Below are 13,367 nucleotides of genomic sequence, written 5' to 3'. Positions count from 1 at the left end.
GACAATAATTGTATAATAAAGTCAATAAAGAAACACCGAATTGCCTAACAGCAATTCGGTTACTTTTTAAAAATATCTAAACGTTCTTTTGCGCATAACACCGTGATAAAATAAATATTTTTTTACTTGCAAAAAAAAAATAGAAATTAGATGAAAACTGTCAAAAAAAGGGTTCAGCGGCGAGAAAGTTCAAAAACCTCTTTTTTCTTTTAAGGCATACAAATTCCAGGACCATCAACAAAACTCAAGAACTTTTCCAGGTTTTCAAGAATTTTCAGGGCACTAGACACTATAACTTTACGGAGAAACCCCAAAAAACTTCTTACAGTCTACTTTTTTTTTAATTTTAATGAGAAAAGTGAAAAAGAAATGAGATTGAGAAATATCTGCAAATAATGAAAATTTCAAACACAAATAATTTGTATCAGTTTTTGAATTAAACAAAAAATGTCTATCCTAAATGAGAGCAGAAGATAATCTCTGATTTGAAAATATGTATTCTCTATTACTTTTTAAAATAAATAGATTTTTCTATTGCCAATAAAAACCTTATTTTTCTTTTCCAAACTTCTTTAAGAAATTAAAACGATTTGTGGAATCCGAAAAAGTCTATCGCGTAGTGAAGACATCCATTTGTTGATTCAAGAAGGTCTCAGAATGGAAGGGGAATCAATGTCAAGCCACGACACAACACAACGTGACAAGTTCCTATATATCAGCACAAAAAGACTCTGTGCACAATTGAAACCACCTGCAAGAGTTGCTGGTTTTTCTTATCGTTCTTCATTATCGGTGGAGATAAGAGCGCAGCGCACACCTACCTGATAAATTCTAATAACGTTCGCCATTGTCAGAGTTATTCAAGCTGGTACTCAAATTTTCGATTTTCGTCGAGTGGACCTAGTGCCTGTCGAATTTCCCAGGAGAGGATGGCGGTCACACACCTAGACCTGGGCCTTCGCCTCATCAAGTACCTTCTCTGCGCTGTCAACGCACTTTTTGTGGTCTGTACAATTTCACAATCCTCCTTTTTTTCACTCTCTCTCATTTACTACGTAGATCTTGCATATGTGATTCAGCAGGTTGGATAATTTCGGATTTTCAGATCCTGAAATTGTCAGGATGAGTTCATCAATTTTTAATCAAATTGATTCTTTTTAATAATATGGTATTCACATTATGATTCAGCAGCTTGACTAAATTTCTATCGTTAGATTTTAGACAAAAATAATAATAAGTTTTAAAACCACGATAATTATTAGTAAATATTTATCTAAATTAATAAATAATCAATAATATATTGACCATTGTCAGAAGATTCTTATCTGGATTAGTGCAAATTTTCAGAAAGAGTTTATCAATTTCTAATCAAATTGATTCTTTCTAATAACTTCGTATGCATATGATTCAGCAGCTTGGAAAAGTTTCTATCTTTAGATTCAGAAAAACAATATTATTAAATAATAAATAATATGTCGGCCATCCAAAGATTTTTTTCTAGATTTGTGAAAATTGTCGGGATGAGTTCATCAATTTATAATAAAATTAATTCTTTTTAATAATATGGTATTCACATTATGATTCAGCAGCTTGACTAAATTTCTATCTTTAGCTTTTAGACAAAAATAATAGTAAGTTTTAAAACCACGATAATTATTAGTAAATATTTATCTAAATTAATAAATAATCAATAATATATTGACCATTGTCAGAAGATTCTTATCCGGATTAGTGCAAATTTTCAGAAAGAGTTTATCAATTTCTAATCAAATTGATTCTTTCTAATAACTTCGTATGCATATGATTCAGCAGCTTGGAAAAGTTTCTATCTTTAGATTCAGAAAAACAATATTATTAAATAATAAATAATATGTCGGCCACCCGAAGATTCTTTTCTAGATTTGTCAAAATTGTCGGGATGAGTTCATCAATTTATAATAAAATTAATTCTTTTTAATAATTTAGTATTCATATTATGATTCAGTAGCTAGGACATGTTCCTATATTTAGATTTTAGAAGAAAATAATAAGTAGCAATACATCGGTTATTATGAGTAAATATTTATATAAATTAGTAAATCATCAGATTCTGAGAAAATATTAATAAATAATCAATTCTCAGGGTGGCCGTTTTAATCGAAGAAAAAAATTCCCGGTCATTTTCCGGTTCGCATACATTTTTCACGGCCAATAAAATTTTTTAAATCAAACTATATTCTAAACATTTTTCCAAATAAAGTAATAAACACTAAACAACAAATTAGAGCATTCAAAGTGGAAACCCTTGAATTCCAAACATTTAAAATTATATTTAAAAGTTTTTCAATTCAAAAATGGTGTATTCAAATGCTCAAAAATTTACACGTACCAAATGGTCGGAACTTTTAAATATATTTCAAAACGAATTGAATTCCTTTCTACAACTTTTAGAAGATCCGGCAAATTTAAACTAAAAAATTAAATAAAATGTCGATTTTTTCCAGATTTTAAACGAAAAATTAAATTTTTTTAAAAGAATTTTGAAAGACTTTAAGCGAATAAATTTTTTTTTAAGATTCTTAGGAAAATTGAAAATGATTTTTGACTTTGAAAAATTATACAAGATTTACGGATTTTTTAATTAGCAGGGTTTTCAAAAATTGTAGGAGAATTTCGATTGATTTTTAAATATATTTAGAAGAACTGAAAAAAAATTTAACACACTTCGTTTAATGTACTTGAAATAATTTCAAGTTTTTATATATTTTACATCTTTTCAAAACTTCTAAATATCTCTTAAAATTACTCAAATTTTTTCTACAAATAATAAGTGTTTAATTGTAACGCTAAAAGTTTAAAAGTTCTTCTAAAATCTGAAGATTCAAGGCTTTCTATGTAAAACAATTCAGTTTCAAATTGTTTTCTTTTAAATATTTGGTTTAAATTTACTCGTCTTAAATGGACAATGAAATTATGCTAAATATTAAATACTAATTCTTTTTCTCCATTAAAAAATTTCAAATTAAATGGTATAAAAATTAAATAATTTAGACTTACAATATTTTTAATTTAATAAAAACCTTTAATTATGACTATATTATTATGGATTTATTGTACATTTTATTATTATTATCTTATTATTATATATTTTAAAATCAAATTTAATATAAAAAATAATATAAAGGAAGACCTGATACTCTGCATTAAAAATATATTATTGATAAATCATGAAAATTTTTATTTAAAAATAAAATTGTCGGAATAAAAGATATATTAATTTCAATTCTGGAAATTCTCAAATTTTAAACGGGGCTCGAATTGTTTGGTCAAATCAATTATTGTTCAGATTTCTGTACTTAGAGTACAGATCCATTTTAAAAATAATTTATTTATTTATATTTCCAGTTAATAGAATAAAACTGTTTTTTATCAAAAATTTTCAACTTTAAATGCTTTCAATTTTTAATTGTTTAAATCTTTAAAACTTCTTCTAAAAATTCGTAAAATTCTCGGTCCGGCGGCCACCTTTCTTTTTATTAAAAAAATCTTCGATTTTAAAAACTTCTAATTTTTTTAACCTTTAAAACTGCATTTTAAAATCCTTTAAATTAAAATATACGCTTAAAAATTAAAAACCTAAAATGGAACATTTTTAAAGTGAAATATTTTCGAATTAAGCATTTCACACTGAATGATATAATAATTTATAAAAATCATAATTTTAAAAAATTTTGAAACGTTTTGAAAAGATTCGAAAATCATTTAAATCTTGAGGAGGGGTAAACAAAATTTTTTTAAATGTAGATTTTTAAAGATTCGAAAAAAAATCTTTTTAAAAATGTTGAAAGGATTCAAGAAATTAACATTTCTGTCGAAAATTCGGATAATTTCTTATTTTGGAAAATGAATTTTAAGAGAAAATTGAAAAATGTTCCAAAACATTTCAAATTATTTCCTAAAATTCCCAAAAAATTCAATTTTTCGAGACTGTAAAATTTTAGAATAAATCTCGAAGTTTTTACAAGATTGAAAATTTTTAAAAGGTTAGAGAATAAAAAATTTGTTTGTAAGATTTATGCTAAATTTTAAAATAATTTTGAATATTAAAACATTATTAATAATTTAAAACAAAAACGCAGATTTTTAAAAGGTACAAAAAGAATGTAGGGTACAAAAGAATTTTTTTTAAGACAATAAAGCATAAAATCCTAAAAAAATATTAATAAATAATTAATATGTTGGTCATTATCAGAAAATTCTTATCCAGATTTGACAAAATTGTCAGGACGTGTTCTGCAATTTTTAATACAATTTCTTTTTTTTTTAATAATTTAGTATTCATATGATTCAGCAGCTTTAGATATATTTAAATTCCAGAATGAATATTAATAAATAATACATCGGTAATTATGTGTAAATATTTATATAAATTATTTAATTAGATTCTGAAAAAAATATTAAAAAATAATAATTTAAAATATTGTTTTTAATATTCTTTACGTTAATTCATATTTAGATGGATTTACAAAATTTTTTTGTTACATTTACTTGTTTCTAAATATTAACGAAGATTTTAATTGGAGATATGAATCATAAAAAATATGTGTTTATTTCTTGTGTATATAATCAACGAAAGTAGGTCGCGTTCTAAATATCGAAGTTTGTCGAGTTATAGTCATGAGATTTATTTTTTTGGTAGAAGATAGTTTTGTGCTTTTTATTTAATTTTTTATTGTTTTTATAACGTTAACGATAAAAAATTATGGGAATCGGCAACAAAAAAATTACCGGTATCGACAAGAAAATTTCCGGAAAATTTTAATTTAATTTTATTTTATTCTAAAAGATTAATTTTCAGTTCTCAAGATTTAAAAATATATGCAAAGAATGTGGAATATTTTAAATTTTTTGTCTTGTTTTGATTTTGCAGGTTTTTAAAAAAGTTTAAGAAAATTTTGAAATACTTCAAAAGAAATTTAGCAGTTTCGAAAAGATTAGAAAATAATTTATACTTAGAGAAGATTTTAAAAAAATTGAAAACATAATGTAAATTTTTGTCGATTTCGAAAAAGAAACTTTTTAAGAATTTTAAAGGGTTTCAAGAGATTAAAATAGTTTTCTTAAGATTTCTGGGAAAATTTTAAATAATTTATTGTGATAAATAAATTTTAAGAGAAAACTAAAAAAGATTTCAAAACACTTTAAATTATTTCGTAAAATTTCGAATAATTTTCTATTTTGCAAGATTGTATAATTTTAGAACAAATTCTAAAAGTTTTGACAAGATTCAAAAATAATTTAAAACTTTAAAACATTTTTAATAGATTAAACCTAAATGTAACATTTTTCAAGGGTTACACAAGAATAAAAAAAATCTTCGAAGGTTCCTGGAAAAATCTTAAATTATGTTTGATTTTAAATATTTATTTTTAAAAGAGTATTTGAAAAGATTTTAAAATATTCCCAAGGATATGAAAGATTGTAAAAAAAAATCTGAAATATTTGAAGACGATTTTTTTTATCTTGCAGGTTTAATAGCAGAAATGAAAGATATTTAGAAATTGTGGAAAGATTCAAGCAAAATTTTTCGTTTGAAAACATTTCAAGTCATTTATTTTGTTTACAATTTTTTTGAAGATTCCTAGGCATATTTAAAATGATTTTGAAAAATTATTTTTAAGAGAATATTTTAAAATATCTAAAAAAATTTTGCAAATTTTTGAAAAGGGACCTGTAATATTTTAAGGCAATTTAAACAATATATTCCTGTGGAAAATACAGATGATTTCTTATTTTTAAAAAGATTTCAAAAGGTTTAAAATTATCTCCTAAAATTTCGAAAACATTTCAATTTTGCAATATTTTACAATTTTAGAATAAATCTAAAAATTTTCAAGATTTAAAAATAATTTAAAACTTGATAAAATTTCCAAAAATTTAAAACAAAAAGTAGAATTTTAAAAGGTTACAGGAGAATAAAAAAATGTTCGCAAGCTTCCTGAGAAAATGGTAAATAATTTCAAATGATTTTAAAAAATTTCGAAAAGAAATATGGAACATTTTATGGAAATTTGTTTAATTTTACAGGATTTTAGGAAAAAGCGAATTTTTGAAAAACATATTTAGAAGTTTTAGTAAGATTCAAACAAAATTTTTTATTTGAAAATTGTTCAAATAATTTAAAACAACACGCAGATTTTTGTAAGGGTTACAAGAAAATTAAAAAAAAAAACTAGAAAAAGGAATCTGGAATATTTTAAAGCAGTTTTTTTTTTTAATTTTGCAGAACTTTTGAAATTTTTTAGAAACAAAATTAAAATGATTCAAAAGATATTTAGAAGTTTTCGAAAGATTCGAAAAAAAATGTTAATGTAGATTTTTGACGATTACAAAAAAAAGTTTTAGATCGCTCAGATTAATCAATTTGTAATCAAATTGATTCGATTTAATAATGTAATATTCGAAGAATTTGATAAAAAATATCTTTAGAGATGACGTTATTTTGTTTTTGCCGATGATAACAGCAAACAGAAAATGATGAAAACATTGGGCCATATTTTTACTATTTGTAACTTTTTTCCGGAAAGTTTCCTCATATAAACAAACATTTTTATTGTAGACTTAAAAAATTGGTTCCTTATCATAACAAATTCTTTTGAAGTAATCCATCCGTTAGTTGATATTTCGATATATTATTTTTAAACAATTTAAAAAAATTGATTTATTTCATTACGAATTTCGAAATCTTGAAATTTTACGATTCATTCAGACAAATATTTTTTTTCAAAAAAAAAAAAAAAAAAGAATATATTTGTTCGAATGAATCTTAACTTTCGAGATTTCGACATTTTTAATTCAACAAATTATAAAATTTCTGATCCTAATATTCGAAACATCTTCGAAAAAATTATTAAAATTATTTATTTATTTCTCATTAGTTTTTAAGATTCTAATTGCCAGTAAATATAATTCAGATGATAAAATTATTAATAAAAATGATATGTTTGAGAGGCTACGTTATCGTGTCGCTAATCAACGAAATCGGGTCGCGCTTTAACTATCGTAAGTGAAACGTAACAGGATAATAAGATGGTATTCAACTAAAATCATTATTTATAAAATTTTTTTTTCAATTCAACAACTTCCAAGAAAATACTTTAAATTTATCACAACACAAGATATTACAATTTAAGAAACTAAATTCAGAATGTATCAAAATATATATTTTTCTTTAACAAAAAACATTCAAATTTGCCTACGAAATTATTGGAAATTTAAAAAAAAATAAAAAGAGTAAAGAAAATCGGAATCTTTATTGCAAAAAACAAAAATAAAAACAATTTTCGGTTAATTTTTTTCTGGTATAAATAAAGCAAATGTCGGAAAGGAGGTCACATGGTATTCAATGACAATCAGAAATTTATCAGTTAGATAAGATGGCACGAGAGATTAAAAGAGAATAAAAAAGAGAACAAAAAATTAAGTTCTTAATAATAGAAAACAATATTTTTTAATTTGATATTTTCGATTGATTTCTTCGAAGTTTAATTCAACAGTATAAATAAAATGAAAAAATCATTCATATTTAATTCCCATACTCAGAAAAGCTTAAAAATGAAATGTCAAATTTAAAATGCAAAACATTAAAAAATTTCAAATATAGAAAAACTTAAGAGAATTCAATTATAAAAAGCCTGCTCGATGGCTGAAAATGTAAAATTTTAGTAATATTTAACTATTTTTTCAGTAGAAAAAGACACTGAAATTTCAATGATATTTTTTACTGAAAACTCAGTTGAATTTTTTGCATATTTGACTGATTATTCAGTAGAAAAAGTCACAGAAATTTCAGGGACCAATCATTTTTAAACCTCAGTGAAATGCCTCTCGTTTTTAACTGATTTTGCAGTAGAAAAAATTACTGAAATTTGAGATGAATTTTCTATATTAAAATCCAATTAAATTTCATTCGTTTTACTGATTTTCAATAGATAAAATGACTGCAATTTCAATTACATTTTCAGCTGAAAACACAATGTATTTTTCAATTTTATTTTCCTGATTTTTCAGTATACAAAGTAAATGAAATTTGTAATGACATTTTAAACTGAAAACCAGGAAAATCGACTGATTTTTTTAGTAGAAAAAGGCCTCTAAAATTTCAATGATATTTTTTACTGAAAACTCAGTTGAATTTTTTGCATATTTGACTGATTTTTCAGTAGAAAAAGTCACAGAAATTTCAGTGACCAATCATTTTGAAACCTCAGTGAAATTTCTGTCGTTTTTGACTTATTTTGCAGCAGAAAAAGTTACTGAAATTTCAGATGAATTTTCTAAATTAAAATCCAATTAAATATTAGTCGTTTTTACTGATTTTTCAGTAGATAAAATGACTGCAATTTCAGTTACATTTTCAGCTGAAAACAAAATGCATTTTTCAATTATATTTGACTGATTTTTTATTATACAAAGTGAATGAAATTTGTAGTAATATTTTTAACTGAAAAACCAGAAAAAACGACTGATTTTTTTAGTAGAAAAAGGCCTCTAAAATTTCAATGATATTTTTTACTGAAAACTCAGTTGAATTTTTTGCATATTTGACTGATTTTTCAGTAGAAAAAGTCACGGAAATTTCAGTGACCGATCATTTTGAAACCCCAGTGAAATTTCAGTCGTTTTTACTGATTTTTCATCAGATAAAATGACTGCAATTTCAGTTACATTTTCAGCTGAAAACACAATGCACTTTTCAATTATATTTGACTGATTTTTCATTATACAAAGTGAATAAAATTTATTGTGATATTTTAAACTGAAAGACCAGAAAAATCGACTAATTTTTCAGTAGAAAAAGTTGCGGAAATTTCAGTGACCGTTTATTTTGAAACCGCAGTGAAATTTCTGTCGTTTTTGACCGATTTTTCAGTAGAAAAGTTACTGAGATTTAAGTTACATTTTCTATATTAAAATCCAGTCGAATTTCAGTCATTTTACTGATTTTTCATCAGATAAAATGACTGCATTTTCAGTTACATTTTCAGCTGAAAACACGATGTATTTTTCAATTATATTTGACTGATTTTTCAGTATACAAAGTATATTAAATTTTTAGTGATATTTTAAACTGAAAAACCAAAAAAATCAACTGGTTATTTAGTAGAAAAAGGCACTAAAATTTCAATGACATTTTCTACTTGAAAAACCAACGAAACTTTAGTAACTTTTTCTAATGAACAACGAGAGAAATTTCAGCCACCTTTCCTGGTTCTTTCAGTATAAAATTTTCCCTAAAATTTTGGTGACTTTTTCTACTAAAACCTAAATGAAATTTGAGCAATGCCTTAATAATTTTTCATTAAAAAAAGATACTGAAATTTCAGTAATGCTTACTGAAACTTTAGTATTTTGTGGTAATGAAAAGCAAAAGAAATTTAGTAATCTTTCACTCATTTCTCAGTATAAAAATATCTAAAATTTTCATTGCCAATTTTATAGTAAAAAAGTTATTGAAATTTCAGTCTTATTTTACTGATTTTTCACTACATAAAGTGCCTAAAATTTCAGTGACACTTTCTATTCATTAACTTTTAGTAGAAACTCAAACTAAAATTTAAGTGACTTTTCTAATGAAAAATCAGCAAAATTTCAGTAGAAAAACTTACTGAAATTTCAGTGACGCTTACTGGAACTTCAGTAAATTTTCTACGGAAAAAATAGTAAAATAATATTGATATTTTCTGATTTTTCAGTACAAGTTACTGACATTTTACTGAAGTTTTCTACTGAAACAAATTGAAATTTCGGTAGCCTTTCACTGATTTTTCAGGATAAAATATCCCTAAAATTTCAATGCCATTTTCCCATAAAACAGTACTGAAATTTCAGTGAGATTTTCTACTGTACACCCAGTGAAATTTCAGTTATACTTTCAAGAATTTTGAAATAGAAAAGATTGTTTTTCTCCGATCAAAATTTATTTGAAAATAATTGGTAAAATGTAATTTAAAAAAATAATAATAATAATTTTTTTATAGTTGACTGGTGCGATGATTGTTTCTGTTGGAACGACAATTTACGCAGTTTACGATGACTTTTCCCGTTTCCTGGACACGAGTTATTTTTCACCCGCAACACTTCTTATTGTAGTTGGATTTTTTGTTTTCATAATCGCATTTTTTGGATGTTGTGGAGCCATCAAAGAAAGCACTTGCATGGTTTTAGTGGTAAGTATATATATATTTTTTTTTGCTTTGTTATTTAAATATTAAATTTTTATAAAAATTTGCAAATACCTATTTTCATTTACTTCAAATTTAAAAATTCATTGCATGATAAAAATAAAAATTGCAGTAGATAATTGGAACCTAAACAAACTTTAATTAATTCCGAATTGAAATTAATTTCAATTGTTTGCACTATTTTAATTCCTTTGAATTAATAAATGTCCTAATTTCATTTAAGTGACTGCAAAATGCCCAAAAATAAATACCCTGACACTGTAAAATTCCAGAAAAAAATTCGAAATAGACAATTAATGATTTTTAAACAATTGAAAAATTGTTTTTTTTTCGTTAATCATATTTATTGATAAAAAATACACTAATGAAATATTTTTTCTATTATTTTAGTACGAAATTAAAACAATAATTAGAAAAAAATACATTAACATTTTTAGAAATTTCTTTTATACAAATATTGCATTATTGTATTTTTAATGAATAAATAAATAATATTGATTAAAAAATCCTTCTTTGTTGTTTAAAATACTCAAAGCGAAGTATCGATAAAAAGAAAATTTGTCTTCAACTTCCTAAAAATGTATGCCAAATATTTATCAGATAATTTTGTATTCTTTTAGAATTCGCATACAATTAAATACAAATGACAGAACCAAATTTCAAAATTAATATCTTAATTCAAATTTCAATTTTGCTTTGAGGTTCAGTAAATAATTTGAACCTAAACAATTTTTGTTTATTAGTAATAAAATTGAAGGTACTAGCTTTTTTCAATATAAAAAGAAATTTCAAAATTATATAATTTTAAGAAATTTTAATCAAAAAACATTATATATTGAAAAATTCAAAATTTTTTAACTGAACACTTCTTAAATTAGAAATTCAATTATTTTCTTTTTAAATAGTCTAAACATCCTTGGAAAGCTTCAGAATTTTATTTCAAAATCTTGAGAAATCTAGAAGTTGTTTAAAATTTTTTTAAATTTAAACCTATTTTGGAAATTTTTCATAACTTCTAAATATCTGTCAAAATTAATTAAATTTTTTCTACAATTTTCAGAAAATCCTGTAAATTTCAGAAAAATTCTTTACAATTTTGATGCATAAATAACAATTATACATTTATTATTTGTAGGCGAAATTTCAGTAATTTTAAGAGCTATGTTGAAATTTTTTAAAATATTCAAACTTAATGTAAAACTTGAAATTTTAAACAAAAAAATTAGATTCTGTTCAAGAATTGTTAAAGGCTTCAAGAGAATAAAAACATTTTCTTAAGATTCCTAGGAAAACTAAAAATAATTTTTCATTTCGAAAAATTATTTCAAGAGAATATTTAAAAAGTTTTTCAAATATTTAAAGAAAATTGTCAAAAAAGATTCTAGAAGAATTTAAGAAAACTTTCTAAAATTTTCATGATGATTTTTAATCTTCTTAAAATTCCTAAATATCTATTGAAATTGCTCAAATTTTTTCTACAAATATTTATTTGTAAATTATACATCAAAATTTTTTAATTTCTCTTACAAATTAAGCATTTTTGAAATATAACAATTAAAATTGTAAAATTCAAAGTTTAAAAGCTCTTCGAAATTCTAGAGATTCAAAGCTTTCTATGTAAAACAATTCAGTTAAAGATTCTTTACTTTTAAATGTTTGGTTTCAATTTACTTTTCTTTAAAAAATTCAAATATTGCTGAATATTCAATAATTAATCATTTTTTTAAATTAAAAATTTCAAATTGAATGGATTAAAAATTGAATATTTTCGACTGGAACAATACTAAAAATTTCTTTTTAATCCTTTAATTAAGAATATATTATTATAAAGTTATTTTTAAGTTTAAAATAGTTTATAAACTTTCAGTCACACGTTCACATTTATTTAAAGACTAAGACTTTCAAATTGAAACCGTTTAAGTTTTAATGTTAAAATCTGAAAATTCTTAAATTTTAAACTGATTTAAAATCGTTTTGTCCAAATAGTTTTTGTTCACTTTTCATTAATTACAGATAATTAAAAAAAATTGATTTATTTATTAAATGAAAATGTTTTTTATCCAAAATTTGCAACAATAAAAGCTTGTATTTTTTATTTGTTCAAGTCTTTAAGAAAGCATTGAAAAAGTCTTTAAATTAAAAATGTAAGCTCGAAAATTAAAATTTTAAATGTAAAATTATTATGTAAAATATTTTTGAATTACGCATTGTAAACTAAATAATAACATAGTTTAAAAACATAACAATTTAACTAATTATTTAAAAACTTTTGAAATCGAACGTGGATAGATTTTCTTTTTACAAATTTCTAAAATTCCCGGTAAAAAAAAAATTCAGTCATTTCCCGGTCTCAAAAAATTTCCAGTCATTCCCGTTTTCCGGGCCAGTGGCCACCCTGATTTTTGAAATGTAATATATATGTACAAAAATGAAAAAATTCCCACTCAATATAGGAATTCTTTTTTAATGGAAAAAGTACTTTTTTTGGATTCGGCTAGATTAACATAGATTTTTAAAAAGTCGAAATTTTTAACTGAGTAAAAAAAATATATTCTTAAAAATACAAATTGATGGCGTGTTACACTTATTTAAACTAAATAAGTTTCAGGTAAAACTTTTTTTAACTTTTTAAAATAAATATTATTCTAGTGGAATCAAAAAAAAAAAATATATATATATATATTTATTTATTTATTTATTAGAATAAAGAAATGTTTCTAATCCTTTAAAATCTTTGAATTCGCGTGTAAATCAAAATTTCTGGTAGCTAATTCCTTGATTAAATCTTCAGGATTTTTTTTTTCTATATTGAATAAAAATCTTTTCAAAAGTTTGCAGTTTCCCTCTCTCTCGTATTAATCATGGAACTTGGAGCTGCAATTGCAGCCTACAGTTTGCAGAATGGAATCAAGAATCTTTTAGAAGAAAGAATAAATAACACGATGCATGAATATGAAAGCAATAGTGAAGCTGCTACATCTCTAGATTTCTTACAGGCCAAAGTATGTAAAAAAAATTATTTTTTTTGTTTAAAAGAGTAAGTATCAATCTCTCTTTATTCGAATCAGTGAAAATTCACTGAAAATTAGAGACGTACTTCCGGTTATTTCATTCAGTGATTATTCACTTAAATGTAGGTCATAT

General features: G+C 23.5%; 1 protein-coding gene across 2 annotated transcripts in view; it reads right to left on the bottom strand.

The window, feature by feature from the left end:
* Nucleotides 1-81: 81 nt before the first annotated feature.
* LOC117181401 (alpha-ketoglutarate-dependent dioxygenase alkB homolog 4) overlaps nt 82-13,367 on the bottom strand; it is a 47,965-nt gene continuing 34,679 nt past the window's right edge. Inside the window, exon 5 of one of the 2 annotated variants that reach the window (XM_033374023.1) lies at nt 82-1,108. In XM_033374023.1, coding sequence (XP_033229914.1) covers nt 1,102-1,108 — 7 coding nt within the window. In that variant the 3' untranslated portion in view covers nt 82-1,101. The remainder of the gene's footprint in view (nt 1,109-13,367) is intronic. The other variant, XM_033374022.1, reaches the window with a different exon arrangement.

This window comes from Belonocnema kinseyi, chromosome 10 (assembly GCF_010883055.1).
Source record: "Belonocnema kinseyi isolate 2016_QV_RU_SX_M_011 chromosome 10, B_treatae_v1, whole genome shotgun sequence".
NCBI classification, from domain to species: Eukaryota; Metazoa; Arthropoda; class Insecta; order Hymenoptera; family Cynipidae; genus Belonocnema; species Belonocnema kinseyi.
The sequence above is the reverse complement of the archived record's forward strand: the minus strand, read 5'-3'. Positions and strand labels throughout refer to the sequence as shown.